This window comes from Oryx dammah, unplaced genomic scaffold (genome assembly GCF_014754425.2).
Source record: "Oryx dammah isolate SB20612 unplaced genomic scaffold, SCBI_Odam_1.1 HiC_scaffold_23, whole genome shotgun sequence".
In the NCBI taxonomy this organism is placed as follows: domain Eukaryota; kingdom Metazoa; phylum Chordata; class Mammalia; order Artiodactyla; family Bovidae; genus Oryx; species Oryx dammah.
In genome coordinates, this window is record NW_024070207.1 from 130,271,672 (window position 1) to 130,297,541 (window position 25,870).

The following is a 25,870-nucleotide window of genomic DNA, read 5'->3' on the forward strand; positions in this document are numbered from 1 at the left end:
TGAATGAGTTCCCGTGTGCATGCCTGAGTGAATGAATGAATGAGTTCATGCATATATGCCTGAGTGAATGAATGAATGAGATCCCGTGTGCGTGCCTGAGGGAATGAATGAATGAGTTCCTGCGTGCCTGCCTGAGTAGATGAATGAATGCTTGCAAGAAGGGGTGAGTGCGTGAATTCGTGAATGAGCGCTCGTCTGCTGGAGTGGGTGAATGAGTGAATTAATAATTCACGGATGCCTGAGTGCACGCATTTACTAAGCACACACGGGAGGGAGGAAGCAGATTGCTTTGGCCCAGAGGGAAAGAGAGGGTTAAAGAAGCCACATTCCAGGCTGGGGAAGGGGTTGGGGGGTGGTTCCTGGCACTTTCTCCTGCCTTGGGGGAGAAAATGAGACCCTTCCAGGCCAAGTGCAAACGCAGTCCTGAGAAGGCAGATTCCTGGCCGCCTCATCCCTGAACCCACCCTTTCATTACCGCTCATAAAGCATCCTAGGAATTCCACGCTCTGCCCAACCCTCGGGAAGTCCAGGAAACACCACGAGGCGGGTTGATAGGTTTGGAGGAAGCAGATATCACCCCCTCCTACCCACGGGAGCCGGACACCCTAACCTGTACTTCATTCCAAGTCCTCCTCACCCCGGGTTTTGCTTCCACGGGTCACAGCATCTTCTGGGATGTTCTGACAAACAGTCCCGGGTCTCATTACACCCCGAGCCAAAGGAGACTGCGTGTTGGGGTCGTACCCTCTGTTACCAAGCTTCCCTCCCCCTGGTGGGTTCTGATTGCTGACTTGTGGGCTTGGGATGGCTGGAGCACCCTGTGGCTAGAGAGTGGGGGAAGTAGGTGGAAGCCAGAGGCAGCAAGTGAGGGGAACTGGAGAGGTGCTTGCGTCTGTTCTTTTTTCCAGTTCTCATGTTTATTTCATACTGCCTGCGAGTGTACTGAGTGGCTTCAGTCATGTCTGACTCTCTGCCACCCCGTGGACTGTAGCCCGCCAGGCTCCTCTGTCCATGAGATTCTCCAGGCAAGAGTAATGGAGTGGGTTGCCATGCCCTCCTCCAGGGCATCTTCCCGACCCAGGGATGGAACCCCAGTCTCCCGCACTGGCAGGCGGGTTCTTTACCACGAGCACCATGTGGGAAGGCCTTATTTCGTAACTTCAAAAAAAAAATTTCTCTGTTAGAGTATAACAGATGAAGGCCTTTCCTGATGGCTCAGTGACGAAGAATCCGCCCGCCAATGCAGGAAACGACGCAGGTTCGATCCCTGGGTCGGGAACACCCCCTGGAGGAGGGCATGGCAACCCACTCCAGTATTCCTGCCTGGAGAATCCCAAGGACAGAGGAGCCTGGAGGGCTTCGGTCCATGGGCTCACAGACGAGGGAGAAATGGCTTAGCATATAAACAACAGCAACAACACGTTGTTTCTGGTGTACAGCAAAGTGATTCAGTCATACATACACACGTATGTATTTTGTTCATGGGTTCTCATTAGTTAGCTATTTTATACATAGTGTAATAGTATATATGTGAAGTGAAGTGAAAGTCGCTCAGTCTGTTATGCCCAGAGTCCGAGTCCCCAAAACTGAGAGAATAAGACGTCCACAGCAATGCAAAAGCATAAAGGGGTTTATTACCAGCTCGAGCCAGGGCCTAGGTTTTATCCAGCACAGTGGAATCTCACAAAGGCCCTGAGCTCTGAATCACATATACTTTTATACAGACGGTTCTTTGTTTCTGTAACAGCATAGCTGATTGGTTAAACCATACGCGCGCGCGGGACTTTTAAACCTCGCATCCCTATCTGGATTGGCTCGGGTCTGGCGCAGGCGGGGGCTATGGGGATTTTTCTGATTGGTCGAGCTACACTGCCTGCGGGAGTTCCCAGAGCCTCAGCTTTTCTCGGGCCTAGCCTGCCCGAGTGTCTGTCCTGGCTTCCTGGCTTCCGTTTGGTCCTAACAAGTCGTGTCCGACTGTGACCCCAGAGGCTGGGTGCACCCACATCTCTGCAAATGGCACAGTTTCATTCCTTATTATGGCAGAGGTATTTAGTCCCTCCTAAAGGAAATTAACCCTGAATATTCACTGGAAGGACTGATGCTGAAGCTGAAGCTCCAATCCTTTGGCCACCTGATGGGAAGAACTGACTCACTGGAAAAGACCCTGATGCTGGGAAAGATTGAAGGCGGGAGGAGAAGGGGACGACAGAGGATGAGACGGTTGGATGGTATCACCGACTCGATGGACGTGAGTTTTGGTAAACTCTGGGAGTTGGTGAGGGACAGGGAGGCCTGGCGTGCTGCGGTCCATGGGGTCACAAAGAGTCAGACATGACTGAGTGCCTGAACAACAGCAAACAGAGCTGAAGGCAGTCAGCCACAGGCAATCCTCCCGGATCTCCGGGCAAAGGCTAGGTCCATTTTTAAACCCAGAGCAGACATCCTGCCGTGGGCGCAGCTGGGTTCCTTTGGGGGTGGGGGGTGCTATCCAGGGAGCCAGATGACCTGTGGGTGCCGTGAGCCCGAGGCGGTCTCAGCTCTCAGGTGCCTCACAAAGGATGTTTGTCTATTGCAAAACTGAGCCTGCGTTCTCCCAAGACGCTGTTTGGAGAATATGAGTCGTTGCTTGCTACATCAGATGCAATGTTGGCAAGTTACAGGGCCCTTTGCGAGACATAGTTCAAGCCCACAAGCTAGAAAAGTATGCCAACTGGCTGGATGGCTTGCCGCATTTTTGTGATGAAAGCCTTGTGAGTAACCTTGAAAGACAAGCAAGACAATGAGAACAAATTCAGCAGTATATATATATGTTGAGTGAGTGAGTGAGTGAAGTCACTCAGTCGTGTCCGACTCTTTGCGACCCCATGGACTGTAGCCTACCAGGCTCCTCCTTCCATGGGATTCTCCAGGCAACAGTACATATATATATATGTATTCCTTCTCTGTCTGCACCACGGTTACAATTATATATATCCATATCTTAGGGCTTCCCCGGTGGGTCAATAGTAAAGAATCCACCCGCAATGCAGACTCAGGAGACGCGGGTTCGATCCCTGGGTCGGGAAGATGCCCTGGAGGAGGGCATGGCAACACTCCAATGCTCTTGCCTGGAGAATCCCATGGACAGAGGAGCCTGGCAGGGCTATAGTCCGTGGGGTCACAGAGATTCAAACACGACTGAGCGACTTTCACTTCACTGCTCTTTGCCACTCATGGTTCTAGGAGTTACAGACACATCCATGTTTTTTCCAAGTGTACATTCTAGTCGGAGAGGTGGGGAGAAGCCAGGCCATAAACAATTGAAAGTCATACTTTATAAGGTGCTGGAAGTGGATATGGGAGACAGAGAGAGAACAGAATTCTGAGCAGAGGAGGTAGGCGAGAAAGTGCCCTTGGCTACGATTGCAGTGGTCTCATCTCTCTAATTAATGCCCCTCTGGTTTACAGCCAAAGGTGAGAGAGCCAGGTGGTGCCCCCAACCCTCCACTCCAGCGGCAAAATGTTCTCTGTTCGTCAGTCCCACTTGTTGTTCAGTTGCTCAGTCGTGTCCGACTCTTTGAGACTCCACAGACTGCAGCCCGCCAGGCCTCCCTATCCATCACCACCTCCTGGAGCTTGCTCAAACTCATGTCCATCGAGTCGGTGATGCCATCCAACCATCTCATCTTGTCGTCCCCTTCTCCTCCCGCCTTCAAGCTTTCCCAGCATCAGGGTGTTTTCCAGTGAGTTGGCTCTTCTTATCAGGTGGCCAAAGCATTGGAGCTTCAGCTTCAGGCGTTCCACTGAATATTCAGGACTGATCTGCTTTAGGATGGACTGGTTGGATCTCCTTGCAGTCCAAGGGACTCTTGAGAGTCTTCTCCAGCACCACAGTTCAAAAGCGTCCCATCCAAGCACTACTTTGATTTTCAGTTGAGGGGAGTTTGGGACATCTGTCCAACCCTGGACCATTTATGGAGCCCAGCTATTTGTGGACAAGCAGCTATCTTTGCCGCACACCTGTTCTAGAAGGATGGGGAGGGAGGTGTCCAGGATAAAGGAGAGACGGCTGCAAAGCACAGATGTGCTCATAGCTCTGCTGGATTCCGGGGAACACGCTGCATTTATATTTGGAACTCTGGGGGACAAGCCTCCGTTAGGAAGACATGGCTTGGGCAGACGCCAACCCACACCCACTGAAGCCTGTCAACACCCAGGCCCAGAATAGTACGCGATGTGAAATCGGACAAGCTGACTCTATTATTCCCTCTGGAGTCTGACCTGCAAATAAGCGCTCACGGGATGGGACTGGCTCTTGGACACCTTGATCCTGTTTTCACGTTTCCCTGCATCTTCTCTGTTTGCTGGGAAATCTCAGGAGACTTTTCGCCAGTGAGAGTGGGCTTGTTGTGGCTCAGACAGAACTTGCGCTTGAGCACATTGTTACTCCAAGGAAAGCAGAAGGGTATCCCAGTGGTTAGCGATCTCTAATGGAGAGGACGCAGGTTCGATCCGTGGTCAGGGAACTAAGATGCTACATGCCGTGGAACAGCTAGGCGGCCTGAGTGCCACAACCAGAGAAAGGCTGAGCACTGCAACAAAGACTCACAGCAGGCAAAAGTTGAAAAAATACGTGTTTTTTAATTTCAAAGAAAGAAAGCAGAAAAGGCACTGACTTAGCCCTCCAAGACTAACGCTTATTCTAAAACCACATGGCAGGTGGTGACTGTTTCCAGATGTGTGGGCTTCCCAGGTGGCTCAGCGGTAAAGAATTTGCCTGCAATGTAGGAGACTCAGGAGACACAGGTTCGATCCCTGGGTCGGGGTGATCTCCTGGAGGAGGAAACAGCAACCCACTCCAGTATTCTTGCCTGGAGAATCTCATGGACAGAGGAGGCTGGCGGGCTACAGTCCATGGGGTCTCAAAGAGTCGAACACAATGAGTGGCTAACACTTTCACTTTCAAAGGAGTTTTTATAAGAAGCGAGGTGGTTAATGCTGTTTGCAGTGAAATGGATGGGCCTAGAGAGTGTCATGCTGAGTGACGTGAGGCAGACAGCGAAGGAGAAATATCATATGACGTCCCTTACACGTGGAATCTGAAAAGATAGGATACAAATGAACTTACTTAGAAAACAGAAGCAGACTCAGAGACTTAGAGAATGAACTTATGGTTCCCAGGGGGAAGGATGGGGGAGGGATAGTCAGGGAGTCTGGGATGGACATGGACACACTGCTGTATTTAACATGGAGAACCAGCAAGGTCCTGCTGGACAGCACAGGGAACTCTGCTCAATTTCGTGTGGCAGCCTGGATGGGAGGGGAGTTTGGGGGAGAATGGATCCATGTATATATATGGTTGAGTCTCTTTGCTGTCCGCCTGAAATTATCACAACAGTGTTTGTTAATTGGGTATACTCTAATACAAAAGTTTTTTAAAAAAAAATAATGAAGCTAATGTTTTGGGTGGGGGGGGGGGATAAAAGAAGCTAGAGGGTACAAAGAAAGAGAGAATTGAACAACAAGATGTTAGGAAACATTTGCTGAAAGTCAAGATGATTCTGCTACACACGGTGGCTCCTTCGATGTGACGTACCGGAGATGCTGCAAATCTTGAACGTGGACCACAAGAAGTTTCAAGGAACCTGATTTCTGAGCACAGACAAAGGAGTCCTCCAAACCTACGCAAGAAACAGCCACCAAATCCACACTGAATTACCCGAAGGAAGATAAAAGAACAGATGCACGCACATATCCTCTGAAACAGTCCTCAAAATGAACAAGACTCGTGGCAGTCAGAAGAAAGCACAATTTGAAAGTCAGATTGTATCACATCAGCAGAAACATATGGTCACTAAGAGAGCGGCTCTGTCCCAGATATATACATGTGTATACAATGCGCTGTCGCAGAATATTAAATGTCTAGTGAGTTTTCCGTGGAAAGAAAGAGGAAAGTCTCGCCAGAGCCACTGTAAAGATCAACTGTGCTCGTGGCATGCCGCACGCCTACAGAATCCAAGCAAAAATACTCGCAGAAAAAATTCAGAAAGAACTCTTTCCCCCCAGCTTTACTGAGATATAATCGACACGTAACATTGCAGAAGGTTAAGGTGTACATTGGGATGGTGATACATGTCAGTGGGATGATGATACATTTCAGTGGGATGAGCATCGCAGATACATTTCAGTGGGATGACCGTGGCAGCTAGTTTTCAGGGGGATGATCACCGTAGCCTTGTCTGATGTCTCCACCCTGTGACATCATTCTTTCTTTCTGAGGTGAGACTATTTAAAATCTTTCAAAATATAGGATACAGTTCCTTGGTGGCTCCAGGGGTAAAGAATCCGCCTGCCCATGCAGGTGACTTGCAGTTCAGTCCCTGGGTTGGGAAGATCTCCTGGAGAAGGAGATGGCAGCCCACTCCAGTGTTCTTGCCTGGAAACTTCTATGGACTGGGGCGCTTGGAGGGCTGCAACCCATGGGGCTGCAAAGAGCCGCACACGACTTAGCGGCTGAACCACCGCAGCCTCACGACCGTTTTGGAAGACAGATGCCATTAACACTCGTTTTCCAGATGAGATGACTGAAGCCCAGAGAGGTTACACAACTTGCCTAGGGTCACACAGCTCAACTTGGAGAAGCCAGACTGTGATCTCATGCTCTGGGCCTGAGTCCAGAGTTTAATCATGCCTGGCTTCCTGTATGACCTGTATAGACAAGCTAGATGCAGTCCTCATTCTCGCGTTTAAATTAGAAAAAAAAAAACACACCTCACAACTATGTACCCCAAATATATTCATCTCTGTATGACTTTTTAAGGATGTCTTTAACAGAATCCCACAAACTGGGCAGATGAAACAAGAAATATGTGTCTTCTCTCCATTTCAGAGTCTGGAAGTCCAAGACCAAGGGGTGGGCAGGCAGGAACACCCTCTGAAGGTTACACAGGGCTCTGTCCTGGCTTGCGATAGCTCTTTGCCTTGTGGCTGGCCTGCTCCAAGCCACTCAGGTTTTTCTCTTGGTGTCTCTCTGTGTGTCTCTGAATTTCCCCTCTTATAAAGACACAGCTCATGTTGCTTTAGAAGCCATCCTCCTGTTCTAACTCATCGTCTTAACTGATCACAGCTGTCCCCGATCTTTTGACACGTAAGGTTTCACTCTGAGATCTCAAGGGTCAAGACACCAGTGCATGAATTTTGAGACCTGTGTGTGTGTGTGTGACAGAGAGAAAGAGAGAGATTTGCTTTCCCTACATTAAGAGTTGGAGGTGGGTCAGCACCCTTGCAGACAGTGGTTTATACTTGGAGAGGGTGTTCTCGTTTCGTTTTCGTTTGAGTGTAGGCAGTTTACAATGTTGTGTTACTTTCAGGCATAGTCTTCCTGGTAGCTCAGTTGATAAACAATCAAATGCCAGTGCAAGAGACCCAGGTTCCATCACTGATCAGGAAGATCCCCTGGAGGAGGGCATGGCACCCCACTCCAGTACTCTTGCCTGGGGAATCCCATGGACAGAGGAGCCTGGTGGGCTGCAGTCCATGGCGTCGCAAAGACTCCGATATGACTGAGCGACTAACACATAAGGCAATTTCAGTTATTCATAGAGATACACCTATATTCTTTTCCAGGTTCTTTTCCATTATCATTTATTACCACGTTTTGAGTAGAGTTCCCTGTGCTATACAGTAAGACCTTGCTGTTTTATCTATTTGACATATGGTACCGTGTATCTCTTCATTCCAAACTCCTCATGTATGCCTCCATGCTTTCCCCTTTGGTGACCAGAAGCTCGTTTTCTATGTCTATGAGTCCATCTCTGTTTTGTAAACAAGTTCATTTGTACCCGTTGTCTTAGATTCCGCACGTAAGCGATATCATATGGCGTTTGTGTTCCCCAGAGTTACTTCATTACTGTAACACTCTCCAGGTCCCCCCACGTGGCTGCAAGCGGCATGGTTGCCTTCCATTTCACGGCCGAGGAATACTCCATTTGTCTCCATGGACCACGTCTTCTTGACCCATTCCCCCATCGATGGACTCTCAGGCGTTCCACCTCTTGGCTACCGTGGATAGTGGTACAGTGAACTCTGGGGTGCAGGTACCTAAGGGGGAGCACCCAGGCGTGAATATCTAGGATTCCCGTGCATCGTCTTTCTGTGCTCCAGACTCTAAGGACCGTCTTCCTCTTTGGTTCCGATACTCAAACCCTAAACGTTCCATCAGCATCCATCTCAGTCCATCAGACTACACTAATCTGCCCAAACCACCCACTCTCTCCTCTCCCCTAAAGAACGACTAAAACCCCAGCAAGCAGCTGGGCTACTTTTTAGATGCTGAGGGTAGACAGTTAGTCCAGGAAAAAGAAAAGCATACACTAAGGAAAGCGCTGACGTTGTGTTAAGAACTGGGACCCACAGAGGATCCAAGACCAAAAATTATGCAAAAAAGTCTTGACATCTCAAAATCTCTATCCCATGTTCTGAAAAAAAAAAAAAGTACAAACCATACAATTTCATGGCAAAAACAAAACACCCCAAGATCGCTTCCCCAAGCAGGTTTCCGCATCATGGGCCTTGCACTTAAATTTCCAGAAATCCAGCCTCATCCTCTGCAGGTGATAATACTTTTGTGAGCTGAGATAAAGTTCAAATGCTGCCCTTTAGGGTAGAAACACATTCATTTCTGATTCACGGGCGGTGGTGAACGGGTCCGGATTCCTGATGTTAGCTAAAGGTGGTTTAGTTTCCCTGGTGGCTCAAATGGTAAAGCAATCTGCCTGCAATGCGGGAGACCCAGGTTGGATCCCGGGGTCAGGAAAGATTCCCTGGAGGAGGGCATGGCAACCCGCTCCAGGATTCTTGCCCAGAGAATCCCCATGGACAGAGGAGCCTGGTGGGCTACAGTCCAGGGGGTCGCAAAGAGTCGGTTGCCACTGAGCGACTAACACTTTCGCTTTTTCAAGGAACCTGTAGCATCAGCAAAGCTTGTCTCCCCAGCTTGCTAGAAACCCAAGCAGCAACTTCCATCCTTTGGAAGTCCTCCACGGCAGCCCTACCCGAGACCCCCCAGCTATTCTCCTGGCTCCTGTGTGCTCTGACCACATCGGTGGCCCGTGGTCCCAGCAGGACACATTCCAGAGCTCAGACCAGAGTCGGAACCTCTCAGCCCGCATGGCCGATGGAACCCACATATCAAGCAATCTCTTTACAATCCAAGATCCAGCTGTCCACCTCGCTCCCATCAGTATATCTGAGGAATTAGGAACCCCCTTCTTTGTGGGCAGCGCGTCTATTGCAAACAGAAGAAAAGACCCTCCAGGGCAGCGGGTGAAGCCAAGAATGAAAGGGACGTCCCACAGGATCGACAGGGTTGTCATCTGAACGGAGGCTTTCTCAGAGCGGTGGGTGGATTTTGAAGACCTCAGATAGTGCGTGGTTCTGCAAGGAAACATGGAAAGCAAGACAACATAGTTAGGTGGGAATAAAAACCCCAGACTTCAGTGGATTGATCTTAAAGCACTATTAACATTTTTCACTGCAGAGGCGGCAGAGGATGAGATGGTTGGATGGCATCACTGACTCAATGGACATAAGTCTGAGTAAACTCCGGGAGTTGGTGATGGACAGGGAGGCCTGGCAAGCTGCAGCCCATGGGGTTGCAAAGAGGCGGACACGACTCAGGGACTCAACAACAGCATCTGTGATGAGGTATGTGGTCCAGAATGTAAGTGGGTTTATTTTTTTTCAGAAACTCTGCTTCACCCCCGGCAAACTTTCAGGCTGGGGTGTTGTATAGACCAAGGCACTTCCTGGCCAGGGTGTAAGTCAATACCACCCAACCACCAGCAGAGGGAGGCAGAGGGCAGCTATTGAGATTTTGAAGGTATTTCATAGCTTCCCTCACGGGTGGTGGAAACCTCACTCTGGCAACACCCAGATAGATGCCGACATGAGTGGTCTCAGGACCAAAGCTTGAGAGAATCCAGATTAACCTCTGAGCTGTTGCTTCTTCCGCAGGAAAGCATCTCTCCCCAACCACCTCTTTAGCGACGTCTCTAGGAATTTTCCTGGATCAGCAGCCAGGATCTCTGCTCCCAAGGGTAGCTTCCGGCACTTGTAATTCTGCAAGCCCAGGAGCTTAGACCCAGAGTTGAAACAGAAGCCCTACCCTCCTGCCCCCACCGCCCTCTGCACAAACTCATTTCCCTGGAGGTCGTGTTCAGTCGTGTCTGACTCTTTGCGACCCCGTGGACCGTAGCCTGCCAGGCTCCTCTGTCCATGGGATTCTCCAGGCAAGAAGACTGGAGTAGGCTGCCATTTCCTCCTCCGGGAGATCTTCCCGACCCACAGATCGAATCTGTGTCTCCTGCTTTGGCAGGCAGCCTCTTTAAGACTGAGCCCACCCGGGAAGTCTCATGGGCAGCAGAGTGATTCCATAGTTTTATAGATTGTACTTAAAGTTTGGAGGAGGAAACGGCAACCCACTCCAGTCTTCTTGCCTGGAGAAACCCATGGACAGAGGAGCCTGGCCGGCTACAGTCCACGGGGTCACCAAGAGTCAGACAAGATGCAAGTGACTCAGCACACGTTTAAAATCATTATGAAATATTGGTCCTATTGTAGCCGGCGATGTTCCAAATGATATATCCTTGTAGCTTATTTACTTTGTACATGGTAAGTAAGTAAGTGTTAGTCGCTGAGCCGTGTCTAATTCTTTGAGACCCCGTGGACTGCAGCCTACCAGGCTCCTCTCTCCATGGGATTCTCCAGGCAAGAAGACTGGAGTGGGTTGCCGTTTAGCTGGTTCTTTTTAATCCCCTCCCCTCCATCTAACCGCTGCCCTCTACCATCTCCCCACTGGGAACGACCAGCTTGTTTGTTGTCTGTATCTGCGGGCCTGCCTCTTTTCAGTCACTCATGTATCTGTATGCATTTTTAAAAATCGGGCTCTACCAGTTAAGGCAGACACAATTGCGGGTGGGGGGAAGACTTGCCGTTTGTCCTGAGACAGTTTCTCCTCCGGTTATAGTAGCTGACCGCCGCCCCGATCAGCGTCACCACCACCACGGAGACAATGGGAGATGCAATTTTCGCTATTGTGTCGCCTGCGGGAATCCAGGGGAACAAGACGCTCTCAGAAAAAACAGCGCCAGCGGGGACAGCGTGTATTGTCAGCGACTCCCCACTCACCCCCGCCCCCGGCCCTCCCCGCCCTCCTATTCAGGGGAAAAGGATGGAATTCATCGAAGGAGCTCAAGGGATGCATCCTGCTTTATGTAAAGGGTGCTTACTAACCACGTCTGATCGGTCTGGGGCATCCAGTGGTTTTGTACAGAAGGTATAGATATATATATATTTAATTTAATGGGTGGGTTTGGATGAATTTGTATCTTTGGGGACAGAAAATGTTAACTCTTGTTCTTCAGTCGCTCAGTCGTATCCGACTCTGTGCGACCCCATGGACTGCAGCAGGCCAGGCCTCCCTGTCCTTCACCATCTCCCGGAGCTTGCTCAAACTCATGTCCGTGGAGTCGGTGATGCCATCCAACCATTTCATCCTCGGTCGTCCCCTTCTCCCGCCTGCAATCTTTCCATGCATCAGGGTCTTCTCCAATGAGTCAGCTCTTCGCATCAAGTGGCCAAAGGATTGGAGCTTCAGCTTCAGCATCAGTCCTTCCAGTGAATATTCAGGACTGATTTCCTTTAGGATGGACTGGCTGGGTCTCCTTGCCGTCCAAGGGAATGCGTGTATAAAGTGCAGAGCAGCCCAGGGGTCACCCGGCCAGTTACCCCTGGAGCCCCCACATCCATCACATTCCATACTCTGGCCCCACAAACAGTACAGTTCCTGGGGCTCCGTTCAGTCAAAGCTAGCACAACACTTCTGTGTCCTGTCCTGCCTGACTCCCACACATCTGTAGACCGTGCCTTGGAGATGTCCCATCCAGGAGCAGTCGTTCTGTCTTCCAGCCCATCCCAATCCTGGGTGAGTCCTCTGTCCTGGCGAAAGTGAAAAAGTCTTAGCCGCTTCATTCATGTCCGACTGTGACCCCACGGACTGCATACCACCAGGCTTCCTCTGTCCGTGGCAATCTCCAGGCCAGAATCCTGGAGTGGGTAGCCCATCCCTTCTCCAGGGGATCTTCCCAACTCAGGAATCGAACTGGGATCTCCTGTATTGCAGGCGGATTCTTTACCAACTGAGCTATCAGGGAAGCCCCTGTCTTGCCACGGACTCCAGGAAGCCGTGTGTCAGACCTGATTCTTGTCTGGGGAGCACCTCTCCTTCCCCTACCTTCAGTCCACGAGAAGGAAAGCACCCATGGCCTTCACAAACGTCCCGCAAACACCCATGCGTCCTGGAAACGGCAATACATTCTGCAAACGGCAATCCTGTGGCCCCACCCTGGTCCTGGGTCTATGGGTTAGAAAGACAGCTCTGTCCCTTTCTTCTCCCTCAAAGCCTTGGGGTCAGCCGGGCAGGTCCACCGTCGCCCTGCACTGGTGTCAGCCTCCAGATCCCTGAGAGGCTGGCCTCTGCCATCCCAGCGACACACAGCTGACGCCCACTGGCCAGACCCCAGGATTCCCATGCGCACCCGTGACGCGGCGGGCGGGGCCCTGCTGGGGCCTTCTCCGGGGGTGAAGGCTGTGGTTTCTCTGCTGCTCTCCTTCAAGGCTTGAGGTCAGCTGTGGTCAACGAAACGGGTGCCGGCGGTGGGCAGCAGGAGCTCCAAGCACCCTAGCCACGCTCGCAGAGCCTCAGGTGTCTTTCAGCTCCGAGTTGCTCCCCAGAGCATCAGGCATCTTGCAGCTCTGAGTCGGTCCCCAGATCTCCTTCTCTGACCCCCGTGGGACAGACCCCAACTGGAAGGAGCTTCTGAACACCCACACAAAGAGAGAAGGTGGTCCCTGAATGCCCTCCGTGGAAACAACACTACGCCTGCCCCAGCCCCTCTGCAGCCATGTGGGGAGCCTGGCCCTCGGAAGCCCAGAATCCCCGCCCCTGGGCCGTACCTGGCAGGTTGCCCTGCGTGGAGTAGCCGTCTCCACCTGGAAGGGGACAAGCACACGGTCAGTTGGTATTCAGAAGAGCTGGTCACGGGCTGCCTGCTGCTGGGAGGTGGGCATAGGCGACGGGGGTGAGGCTGTCACCTCAGGGTGTAGGGATACACACAAAGGGGTGCACAAGAGCACGGGCACACACCCATATACACATATGCACACACACATCCCACATACACACACACACACCCCCATATACACACGTGCGCACACACACACGTGCACACCACACACCCATATACACATATGCACACACACATCCCACATACACATATACACACATGCACACACACATCCCACATACACACACACACCCATATACACATATGCACACACACACCCATCTACACACATGCGCACACACACAACATTGCACATACACACACACACCCATATACACACATGCACACACACAACATCCCACATACACACACACACCCATATACACACACGTGCACACACACAACATCCCACATACACACCCATATACACATATGCACACACACACATCACACACACACCCATATACACACATGCGCACACACACAACACCCCCACACACACCCCCATATACACACATGTGCACACACACAACATCGCACATACACACACACACCCATATACACACAGGCGCACACACCCATATACACATATGCACACACACACCCATATACACACATGGGCACACACAACATCCCACATACACACATGCGCACACACACATGCGCACAACACACACCCATAAACATGCACGTACACACATGCACACACAACACATCCGCACATATGCACCCATGCACACCCGTGTATACACATATGCACGCATGTACAACACAAGCACACGTCCACACACACACATCGGCACACCCATATGCACACATGCACACCCGTGTATACACATATGCACGCATGTACAACACAAGCACACGTCCACACACACACATCGGCACACCCATATGCACCCATGCACACCCGTGTATACACATATGCACGCATGTACAACACAAGCACACGTCCACACACACACATCGGCACACCCATATGCACCCATGCACACCCGTGTATACACATATGCACGCATGTACAACACAAGCACACGTCCACACACACATCGGCACAGCCATGTGCGCACACAGGCAGGCATGCACACAAGCCTCACAGGCACTGTGCCTGCGTGGAGATGAGCGCGGACACACACGTGTGTATCTCCACATGCGTGTGCGCAGTACACGCCTGCACATGTACACATGAACACACAAGAGCTGCACATATGTCAACGTGCACAATCCGCCCTGACCCGCACACCCACAGCGCACACACACGGGCATGTGTGTTTCCGATTCATATGCACGCATGCACAGATACACGGCGTGTAGGTGCACGTGGACAGAGGTCCACAGGTATAAACGCAAGCGCCCTCCCAGCCACACGCGCACACACGCACGTGCGGGGACACACACATGCCCACACGCGTGTGCACAGGCAGTAACATGCATGAGCAAGCCTGCACTTCTTGGAAAGATTGCGACCCGCGTCCCAGGCAAACCCCTCCCCAGCTTCGGTGCGCAGTGAGGACGCCAATCAGAGACCCAGGTGGTCAGATAGCGCCCACACAGGCGTTAGATCCTCAGCAAAAAAAACTTCTCCTGGTTTGACTTTTACGAAAGACCTCCTTTACCATAATTAATGCCAGGGGAGCCGGGTCTGTAGCGCCCTCCTCGTCCTGCAGGACAGAAAGGCCACGTGAAGAAGAAGGCAAGGCTCGGAAATGCCGCAGACACCCCCAAAGGAAGCTTCGAGAAAGACAGGACCCCGAAGCAGAGGCTGTGACATCCGGGCAAAAGCCCCACCCTGATTCTCCCCGAGCCAGAGAAACAGACAAGCGTACCCTGGGACATTCCCTGGCCGCACCGAGTGGGGCTGAGCTCACCTTGCAAGTTCAGCAGCTCTGCTAACGCCAGAGGCACGCTGACCCCCAGCTGCAGACAGAGGGGGCTTGCCTGAGCTCAAAACCCCACTTCTCAGTGCGTCCAGGGAAAAGTCCAGTCCCTAAGGGCCGGAAGCATGCCCCACAGGCAGCAAATAGTCATCTCAGTGACTGAGAAATAAAGGCCCTTTCTCCACACCTTCTTCTGTCCAGAGGGCAATTTTGTTTTCCTGCTTTTGGCTGCAGGTAGGATATTCAGCATTTTAATTCCCTGACCAGGCACCGATCTCAGATCCTGCCAGTGAAAGCCCACAGTCCTACTGACTGGACCACCGGGGAACTCCCCAGGGAGTAATTTTTAAAAAGTGATTCCCTGGGGGCTCAAGATGGTAAAGAATCCGCCTGCAATGCAGGAGACCCCGGGTTCGATCCCTGGGTCAGAAAGATTCCCCTGGAGGAGGGCATGGCAACCGAGTGCAGTATTCTTGCCTGGAGAATCCCATGGACAAAGGAGCCTGGCGGCCTGGCGGGCTACAGTCCACAGGGTCGCAAAGAGGCAGAGACGACTTAGCGGCTAAACAGCACCAGCAACTATCTTTACAAAGTATCACATGACTACTTTGTACAAAGTTGCATGTGGATTCTATCTCAGTTTAGAAACAGGAACCCAATGCATTTTGCTTTTCTGGCCCAACTTGCTCCCAAGTTCAGTTTACAGCACCAGAGACCCTCTCGAGATTTCAAGATCCACCCCTTGCTCTGAGAAAAGCTCGGTATAGACAAGAATGGAGTTTATTACTACCGGGGTAAATTCCTTTCACTCTTGGCATAATGCACTATTCACATAAAGAATCCACAATTCCTGGGCTGTTCTCTGCCTAATGAGGCTTGCAGCCGGGCCCTCTGTGTCTTGTTACCTGGACAGAGAGGTGTGGGGTCCGCCCCTGGACACCTGGACGAAGCCAAGCTGAGGGTCAGCAGTGACGCGGCCGACACCCAAGACCCAGGAGGAAGCTCTAATGGGAGCCCCGGAAAAGCCCACCCAGGCCCGCCACCCCCACGGGCCCCAGCGCTGCGTGTAGCGGGCGCGTTACCGTAGCTGTCGTGCCCCGGCTGGTACCCGCCTCCGCCGCCTCCTGCAGGAGAGAAGAGGGGTGTGACAGCTATTCGGAGCGTGGACCTTGGGGTCCAGCAGGCATCCGCCCGGCTGGCACCAACGCCAGACCCAACAGTCACCCCAAAACGAGTGCTTGTTGTCCAGTCACTCAGTCGTGTCCGACTCTCTGTGACCCCATGGACCGCAGCACGCCAGGCCTCCCTGTCCGTCACCAACTCCCGGAGTTCACTCAGACTCACGTCCATCGAGTCCGTGACGCCATCCAGCCATCTCATCCCCTGTTGCCCCCTTCTCCTCCTGCCCTCAAACTTTCCCAGCAACAGGGTCTTGTCCACCGAGTTGTCTGGAGCTCTATGTGGTGGAAAAGCTCAGGACCTTCCAGAAAATGCTCGAGGGAGTCCCTCCCCCAGAGTCATGGCTTCTGGATGGAAAAGCTCAGGCCACAGAGAGCCCTTCAGAAAGCTGTGTATTTTCAGAAATTAGGCATGCCCCCCAAGCAATGCCGATCTAGGGTTTCAGAGTAAGACAGGCTTACCCCCCGCCTCCAGGGACCCAGCTCTATCATGCTATACGTCAACTACATCACACTAAATATGCATTTTTGGGGGGAAGATACACGGAGACACATCTGCAAAGGTTTGTATAGACACGACATCTGTGTGAAGAGAGGTGTGTGTGTGTGCTTAGTCACTCATTCGTGTCCGACTATCTGGACTACAGCCCGCCAGGCTCCTCTGTCCATGGGATTCTCCAGGCAAGGAGACTGGAGTGGGTTGTCATGCCCTCCTCCAAGGGATCTTACCGACCCAGGGATCGAACCCGAGTCTCCCGCATTCCAGGCAGACACTTTAACCTCTGAGCAAGGAGGGAAGCCCAATAGATAACCATATTTATATAAATATATATTCAGATATACATATAGATAAACATATAGATCGATGTACATATAGATATAGGGATCGATATAGACAGATATACATATACCTATAGATAACCATATATATAAATATATATTCAGATATAGGTAAACATCTACGGGTATAGATATATGTCTATAGATAGACACATGTACACGGACATGTATATAAGTACGCGTGTCAGTGGAGGTATGTATATGTGTACACACACACGTGCAGACACACATATTTACATGGAGACAGCCCCGACTTGTAAGCAGCATCAGCCCTATGGCCGGTTCCGTCCACCTTGCAGACCGCGCGAGTGGACAGCTTCAGGGACGCGCCTCCGCCCCGCCCCCCAGACGTTGGAGGGGCGAGTCCACAGCCCACCACCTTCCTCGCGGGGTCTGGGGTGGGGTCACAGAAGCCCGCACGTACCTGCGGGCGGCCTGGGTGGGTAGCGGCCGCCGTCGATGAGGTCCGAGTCGCTCAGGAAGCCTGTGGAGAGAGCAGAGGGCGGTCAGAGCCCGCGGTCCGGGGAGCCCCCTGCACACCCAAGCCCACGCATCAGGGGCGCACGGACAGCTTATGGAGAGAGGGGTTCCACAACTGGAGAACCCGTGCCGAAAGATCCACGGGTCGAAACCAAGACCCGATACAGCCACCATAAATATAAATATAGGACGCTTTAAAAAGAATTGCTTAAAAAAAAAAAAAGAAAAAAAAGAGCTTCTGCGTATTTCAAATGCAACGCGTCTTTCACCATCGAGGACCAAATTCTCCAAAACATGTTCCGGAAGGCGTCTTAGTCCTTCCGAAGACGCTACCGGAAGGCATCTTAGTCCTGAGGACTCACCTCCACTGTTACCAGGCTGCGGGCGAGGAGGCGGCGGCTTCGGCCTTGGGTAGATATCTGTCGGGAAACACGTGATTTCAGGAAAAGAGGGACACCTTCCCGAGACAAACCATTCACATAATACAAAAGGCCGGTTACAAAATGACGTTCTGGCTAATTTACCTTTGCTGTTTATCGCTTCCACGGAATCTCTGGCGCTCAGAATCCCCGAGCATAAAGCTCTTTTGAAGCATTAGTTTTTACTGGAGTATAGTCACCTTTCTACTGGCTCACAGAGTAAAGCATAGGCCTGCAATGCAGGAGACCGGGGTTCGATCCCTGGGTGGGGAAGATCCCCTGGAGGAAGGCATGGCAACCCACTCCAGTGTTCTAGCCTGGAGAATCCCATGGACAGAGGAGCCTGGCGGGCTACAGTCCACAGGGTCATCAGACACGACTGAGCAACTAAGACGCACACGTGTTACTTCGTTCGTCTTGTGTTCATTTCTGCTGTGTGGCGAACTGAATGTACCATGCGTGTGTGCTGAGTTGCTTCAGTCGTGTCTGACTGCCTGCAACCCCGTGGAGTATAGTCTGCCGGGCTCCTCTATCCATGGGGATTCTCCAGGCAGCAATGCTAAAGTGGGTTGCCATGCCTTCCTCCAGGGGATCGTTCCGGACCCAGGGATCAAACCCTCATCTCTTAAGTCTCCTGTGTTGTGAGGCGGGTTCTTTACCCGCCTGGGAAGCCCACGTAACTCACAGGAAATAGTCATTCATTACTCAGGGCCACCACCACCATTTTAAAGGCACTAGATTCTAGCAGGCTTTAAAAACAAAAGCCAGAAAGCAACCTTCCTCTGTTCTGAAATGTGTCAGCTGCTGGAGCCCGGAGTCACGCGCGGTCACGGTCCCCTCCCAAGCCTGAGGCTGGCCCCGCATGCTGCTGGGCAGATGAGTCTCCCAGGACCCGAGTAGTGACTCATCTTACAGGCTGGCCAGCATCTATGATTCTCTGGGGCCCACAGGAGGGAAGCCCATGAAAATATGTTCAACTCACATTTCCCCAAAACACTGTAGCAAGAAATACCCCCCAGTAGACAAGCAGAGACATCACTTTGCCGACAAAGGTCTGTATACTCAAAGCTCTGGTTCTTCTAATGGTCATGTAAGGGTGTGAGAGTTGGATCATAAAGAAGGCTGAGCGCCAAAGAATTGATGCTTTTGAAGTGTGGTGTTGGAGAAGACGCTTGAGAGTCCTTTGGACTGCAAGGAGATCCAGCCAGTCCATCCTAAAGGAGATCAGTCCTGAATAGTCATTGGAAGGACTGATGCTGAAGCTGAAACTCCAATCCTTTGGCCACCTGATGCAAAGAGCTGACTCATTGGAAAAGACCCTGCTGCTGGGAAAGGTTGAGGGCAGGAGGATGACAGAGGATGAGATGGTTGGATGGCATCACCGACCCGATGGACATGAGTTTGGGCAAACTCCGGGAGATGGTGATGGACAGGGAGGCCTGGTGTGCTGCAGTGCATAGGGTCGCAAAGAGTCAGACACAAGTTAGCAGCAGGACAACAACAAAGGCTTCATTCAGCCTCCATGACCTTCCCTGAGTTTCAGTGGGCAGGTTCAAAGCTGTTTTGAAATGAATGAACATTCTTACTTCCACCGTTGGGATTTCCAGGCTGTGGGTGGTATGGGGGCCTCGGCTTGGGGTAGATATCTGTGAGAAAACGACATTGCATGATTAGAAGAGAAAAATGTCCTTCGGTCAGAAGCAGCTCATAAAACAAGAATATACGCATGACTGTACACTTTATGTTTTATTTACAGTTGGTGCTCATAAAGAATAGGTCACCATCAATAGGGTAAAAATTACTTAGTCACTAGAAGTAGAACCTCAAAAATCTATATACACACACTCACAAAACTAACTATTTAGGGTTTGTATAGTATGTATTTTCTTGGGCCCCCAAATCACTGCAGATGGTGACTGCAGCCATGAAATTAAGCTGCTTGCTCCTTGGAAGAAAAGTTGTGACAAACCTAGACAGTGTGTTAAAAAGCAGAGACATCACTTTGCTGACAAAGGTCCGTCTAGTCAAAGCTATGATTTTTCCAGTAGTCATGTATGGATGTGAGAGTTGGACCATATAGAAGGCCGAGCGCTGAAGAATTGATGCTTTTGAACTGTGGTGTTGGAGAAGATGCTTGAGAGTCCCTTGGACTGCGAGGAGATCCAACCAGTCCCTCTTAAAGGAGATCAGTCCTGGGCGTTCAATGGAAGGACTCCACCTGATGGGAAGACCTGACTCACTGGAAAAGACCCTGATGCTGGGAAAGACTGAAGGTGGGAGGAGAAGGGGACGACAGAGGATGAGACCACTGGATGGCATCAGTGACCCAATGGACATGAATATGAGCAAACTTTGGGAGATAATGAAGGCAGGGAGGCCTGGCGTGCTGCAGTCCATGGGGTCCCAAAGACTCGGGCACGACTGAGGGACTGAACAACAGCAAAGGCTTCTTTCAGCCCCCATGACCGTCCCTGAGTTCCAGTGGGCAGGTTCAGAGCTGTTTTGAAATGAATGAACATACTTACTTCCACTATTGTCGGGATTTCCAGGCTGTGGGTGGTAGGGGGGCCTCGGGTTGGGGTAGATACCTGTGGGGAAAAACGACATTGCATGTTAAGAAGAGAAAAATGTCAGAAGCAGCTTATAAAATGAGAATATAAGCTTGACAACAGATTTTATATTTTATTCACAGTTGGTGCTCATGAAATATAGATTATCATTGATCGGCTTAAAACTACTTAGACACTAGAAGCAGAACCTGAAAGTTTAGAACTTGAAAAAAACTACATACACTTACCAAACTGTTTAGCGTTTATAAGGTATGTAAGAAGCAAACAAGACCTGTTTATTCCCTGAAGGCTTGGGTTTGATCCCTGAGTTGGGAAGGTCCCCTAGAGGAGGAAATGGCAGCCCACGCCAGTATTCTTGCCTGGAGACTCCCATGGACAGAGAAGTTTGGTGGGCTGCGGTCCATGGGGTTGCACAGAGTCGGACACGGCTGAGCGACTTCACTTTGACTTTTCATTTTCATGCACTGGAGAAAGAAATGGCAACCCACTCCAGTATTCTTGCCTGGAGAATCCCAGGGACGGGGGAGCCTGGTGGGCTGCCGTCTATGGGGTCCCACAGAGTTGGACACGACTGAAGCAACTTAGCAGCAGCAGCAGCAGCACTGTGATTCTGCGATCCATTTCGTGAAGGACTTGGGCTTGCTTTAAACATCTGTCCATCAGTCACACCCTCCATGACCCTATCGTTGCTGTGGTTTAGGCGCTCAGTCTGACCCTTTGCAACAGTATAGACTGTAGCCCGCCAGGCTCCTCTGTCCTTGGGATTCTGCAGGCCAGAACCCTGGAGTGCGTTGCCATTTCCTCATCCAGGGCATCTTCCTGACCCCGGGGGTGGAACTCTCGTCTCCTGCACTGGCAGGCGGATTCTTCACAACTGAGCATGCTGGGAAGATGCGATAAACTCCTTCCAAAACCTCAGCTTGCGGTGGGGCAGCCTGGTGTCTGTCCACTCCACTGGGTCAGGTAGTCACTCACCTGAGCTTGGCTTCTTGGTGGGCTCTGTGGACAGAGAACATATGTGCAATAAGCCAGGGGTTTTGTGCGGCTCAAAGAAACAATCATTAAAGTCCTAATTTTTTTCTAAAAAAAAAATGAAAACCTCAAGGCACTAACAAAGATACGATCAGTTCAGTTCAGTCGCTCAGTCGTGTCTGACTCTTTGGGACCCAGTGGACTTCAGCGCGCCAGGTACCAACACAAATTCCATTCCGTCTTCGAGGGGGCGGGGGACTCAAAGGACAAAAGGTCCCTTCACATGCAAGCCCACCAGTGGCCTCTGGAGCAAATGCAAGCACCCCAGTGTTCCCTGGAGCTGTGCGGAGGTTGAGGGGTGGAGTGAACCTTCTTGTTTGTACCTTAGGAAGTTGTCCTTAGGAAGGAACCCCGGCCCCACCCAACCCGGAGCAAGGAGTAGCTGAAGCAGGCTGCCAGACTCACTTACCCGGGTCATCGAGGGCATCAGCCAAATCGAAGTCCCCATTCTCACCTGCGAGAACACACAGGGCGTCAGTCACGGCGGGATGGAGCCGGCCACCCGGCTTTCCTCGGCCCCAGCTGCCCAGATACCTTCCCCCGCCAACCTCACTCCCACCACCCCGAGCTCAGCAGAGAAGAAGGGTTCCACCCCTCCCTCCAGCGCCCCAGTCGTGTGTCTGTCCAAACAACCTCTTATTCCTAGCTTTCCCAGCAGGCTCTGCCCACAGCAAAAGAGATCGTGAAGGAAGATAACTGCACCCTCATCCTTTTTAAATTCAAACTATAGTTGATTTCTGGGCTTCCCTGGTAGCTCGGCTGGTAAAGAGTCTGCCTGAGATGAAGGAGACCCCGGTTTGATCCCTGGGTCTGGAAGATTCCCCCAGAGAAGGAAACAGCAACCCACTCCAGTATTCTAGCCTGGAGAACCTCATGGACAGAGGAGCCTGGTGGGCTACAGTCCACGGGGCCGCAAAGAGTCGGACACGACTGAGGAGAAGGGGACGACAGAGGGTTAGATGGTTGGATGGCATCAGCGACTTGATGGGCGTGAGTTTGAGTAGGCTCTGGGAGTTGGTGATGGACAGGGAGGCCTGCCGTGCTGCAGACCATGGGGTTGCAGAGTTGGACCCAACTGGGTGACTGAACTGAACTGAACTGAACTGAATGACGAATACTTTCACAGTCGATTTACGCTGTTGTGTCAGGATCAGATGTACAGAAAGCTGATTCAGTTATGCTGCTAAGTCGCTTCAGTCGTGTCCGACTCTGTGCGACCCCGTAGACGGCAGCCCACCAGGCTCCCCCTGACCCTGGGATTCTCTAGGCAAGAACACCGGAGTGGGTTGCCATTGCCTTCTTGTACTTATACAAAAAGTATTTTTCTATACATACACATGTATCTATTCTTTTTTCACACACTGTTCGATTATAGGCTATCAGAGTGAAATTGTTTGTGCCTCAGTTGTGTCTGACTCTTTATGACCCCATGGACTATAGCCCGCCATGTTGCTCTGTCCATGTGGATTCTCCAGGCAAGAATACTGAAGTGGGTGCTCATGCCGTTCCCCAGGGGATCTACCAGACCCTGGGATCAAACCCAGGTCTCCTGCCTCGCAGGCTGACTCTTTACCACCTGAGCCACCGCATGAGGGAAGCCCATGCAATCAGCTCCTGACAGCTTACAAGCCTCTCGCACCAGGCTCGTCCCTGGAGCTCCAGGCAAACTCCTCAACAATCTTCTCAAACCGGAGAGTCCAGCCACTCCCTGTTCTGAGCCTCTGCTACTTATCTCGTCCCGGTCTCTCTCTAATCCATTGCACAACAGCCTGGGCAGCACCTGGGTGTTTTCCAAAAAGGGCATCTGGCTGCCTCTGGGGACTAGAAGCCTCCAGAGCCAGGCTGCTGGCCGTAGGAAGCCAGGGTGCGCCCCCTCTCCCACTGGCTCTGGAGACAAACCAACTGCCCCCACCCTACCCCATTCCATGCCCACTTCTCATTCCAGCAACCTCCTTCCGTTTGCAGATGCTTCTCATGATAAACAATGGTAAGCGCCAAAGAACAGATGCTTTTGAACTGTGGTGTTGGAGAAGACTCCTGAGAGTCCCTTGGACTGCAAGGAGATCCAACCAGTCCATCCTAAAGGAGATCAGTCCTGGGTGTTCATTGGAAGGACTGATGTTGAAGCTGAAACTCCAATATTTTGGCCACTTGAGGCGAAGAACTGACTCATTGGAAAAGACCCTGATGCTGGGAAAGATTGAAGGCGGGAGGAGAAGGGGACGACAGAGGATGAGATGGTTGGATGGCATCACCGACTCGATGGACATGAGTTTGAGTAAACTCTGGGAGTTGGTGATGGACAGGGAGGCCTAGCGTGCTGCAGTCCATGGGGTCGCAGAGAGTCGGACAGGACTGAGCAAATGAATAACAACATCTGCGACGACTTGAGGTCACGGGGGAAGCGGCCCCTGCTGGTCATGGGTGTGGCGCTCTTTGCAGAGCCCTGAGCGTGACTCACAGACCAGGCGGATTCCACCCAGGGGCCCCCCGCCCCCTTGGCGTGGAGCCGATCCTGTCCTGCAGGCCTGGCTGGAGTCTACCAGGCTCCCTCTGGTCTCCGGAAGGGCACTCGGTCTAGCCCCCGTCCTGTCCTGTCACGGTCTAACCCCGCCCCATCACGGTCCAGCCCCGCCCCATCACGGTCTAGCCCCGCCCCCACTACTTTGTATCCCCGCCTCCACCACGTCCTAGCCCCGCCCCACCATTTTGTAGCCCCGCCTCCACCGCGTCCTAGCCCCGCCCCGTCAGAGTCTAGCCCCGCCCCAGCCACTCTATAGCCCCGCCCCACCATTTTGTATCCCCGCCCATCACGTCCTAGCCCCGCCCCATCATAGTCTCTATAGCCCCGCCTCATCACTGTATAGCCCCGCCCCCCGAGGTTCACATCACTCCGAAGATGCTGATTCCAGGGGCTCCATGTCAGGGGGGATGGGGTGTGGGAGACGCAGCTCTCCCGGAGCAGTTATTTCCACCAGCTTTGTTTTTCCCCTCAGAGCCTAAGGACGGGGCTTGGAACACAAGATCTGTTTCCCATCTGCTTTCTTTAGTAGGCCCGGCAGTTTCTAATCCATCCCACATGTGCTCTGGGCTCACCACGCGGGTCCCCATGGCTGACATCCTGGGAACCTGGGCTTAAAAGGACTTGGGCTTAAAACGACTCGGGTGGGAGGTCTTAGCGTCAAACCCCATACCCCCTTACCTTCCAAAAAGAGCTAATTAGGACGGATTTTAATATATATATATATATATGTATATATTTTTATTTATGGCTGTGCCAGATAGTTGGCACATGGGATCTAATTCTCTGACCAGGGATGGGACCGGGGCCCCTTGCATTGGGAGCTTAGAGTCTTAGCCACTGGACCGCCAGGGATGTCCCAGAGGGATTTTCAAGATAAAACTAGCCTGGGTTGGGAAAAATCCCCTGGGAAAAGGGGGTGGCTGCCCACTTCAGTATTTTTGCCTGGAGAATCACACTCACAGAGGAGTCTGGCGGGCTACGGTCCATAGCCCGTCGTCGCAAAGAGTCTCAAAAAGTCTCCAAGAGTCAGACACAACTGAGAGACTTAGCATGCAACAGATGGATAGATGACTGATGATAATTAGATACGTGGATCACAGGGAATAGATGGTAATTAGAGAGACAGATGAGAGATATAGTTAGATGTTAGAAAAATAGGTATAGGGCTGATAATAATTATATAGAGAAATAGAAGATAGGGTGTGTAAAAATAGACGATAGATACAGTGATAGGTACACTGACACACTTTTAAATGGATTGACAGACACACGGATAGATGCGAAAGGTACACAGGTAATCCCATGCATGGAGGAGCCTGGTGGGCTGCAGTCCACGGGGTCCCTAACAGTCGGACATGACTGAGCGACTTCCCTTTCACTTTTCCCTTTCATGCATTGGAGAAGGAAATGGCAACCCGCTCCAGTGTTCTTGCCTGGAGAATCCCAGGGACGGGGGAGCCTGGTGGGCTGCCGTCGATGGGGTCGCACGGAGTCGGACACGACTGAAGTGACTTAGCAGCAGCCGCAGCAGCAGTGCTCAGGCAGGATTTCTCAGCCGCAGCAGTGCTGACATTTGAACCTGGATGACAGACAGCCTGCTCTGCGGGGCGTCCTGGGCCTTAGAAAGCATTGAAGTGCATCCCTGGAAAAGTGAAAGTCGCTCAGTCGTGTCCAACTCTTTGCAACCCCGTGGACTTTAACAGTCCATAGAGTTCTCCAGGCCAGAATACTGGAGGGGGTCGCCTTTCCCTTCTCCAGGGGATCTTCCCCACCCAGGGATTGAACCCAGGTCTCTCCACATTGCAGGCAGATTCTTTACTGTCTGAGCAACCAGGGAAGCCCAAGAG

The 25,870-nt window shown here is 51.8% G+C and overlaps 1 protein-coding gene across 4 annotated transcripts in view; it reads right to left on the minus strand.

Annotated features, from left to right (window-relative positions):
* The window catches only part of XG (Xg glycoprotein (Xg blood group)), a 51,565-nt gene that overhangs the window by 22,422 nt on the left and 3,273 nt on the right, over positions 1 to 25,870 (minus strand). Inside the window, exons 2-12 of one of the 4 annotated variants that reach the window (XM_040266402.1) lie at positions 21,909 to 21,953; positions 21,443 to 21,466; positions 20,423 to 20,485; positions 19,484 to 19,543; positions 17,841 to 17,897; positions 17,423 to 17,482; positions 16,063 to 16,104; positions 14,720 to 14,764; positions 12,994 to 13,029; positions 10,971 to 11,081; positions 5,576 to 9,414 (exon numbers count right to left, since the gene is read on the minus strand). In XM_040266402.1, coding sequence (XP_040122336.1) covers positions 9,398 to 9,414; positions 10,971 to 11,081; positions 12,994 to 13,029; positions 14,720 to 14,764; positions 16,063 to 16,104; positions 17,423 to 17,482; positions 17,841 to 17,897; positions 19,484 to 19,543; positions 20,423 to 20,485; positions 21,443 to 21,466; positions 21,909 to 21,953 — 560 coding nt within the window. In that variant the 3' untranslated portion in view covers positions 5,576 to 9,397. Of the gene's footprint in view, positions 1 to 5,575; positions 9,415 to 10,970; positions 11,082 to 12,993; positions 13,030 to 14,719; positions 14,765 to 16,062; positions 16,105 to 17,422; positions 17,483 to 17,840; positions 17,898 to 19,483; positions 19,544 to 20,422; positions 20,486 to 21,442; positions 21,467 to 21,908; positions 21,954 to 25,870 lie in introns of those variants that run through there. The other 3 variants (XM_040266403.1, XM_040266405.1, XM_040266404.1) reach the window with 3 other exon arrangements.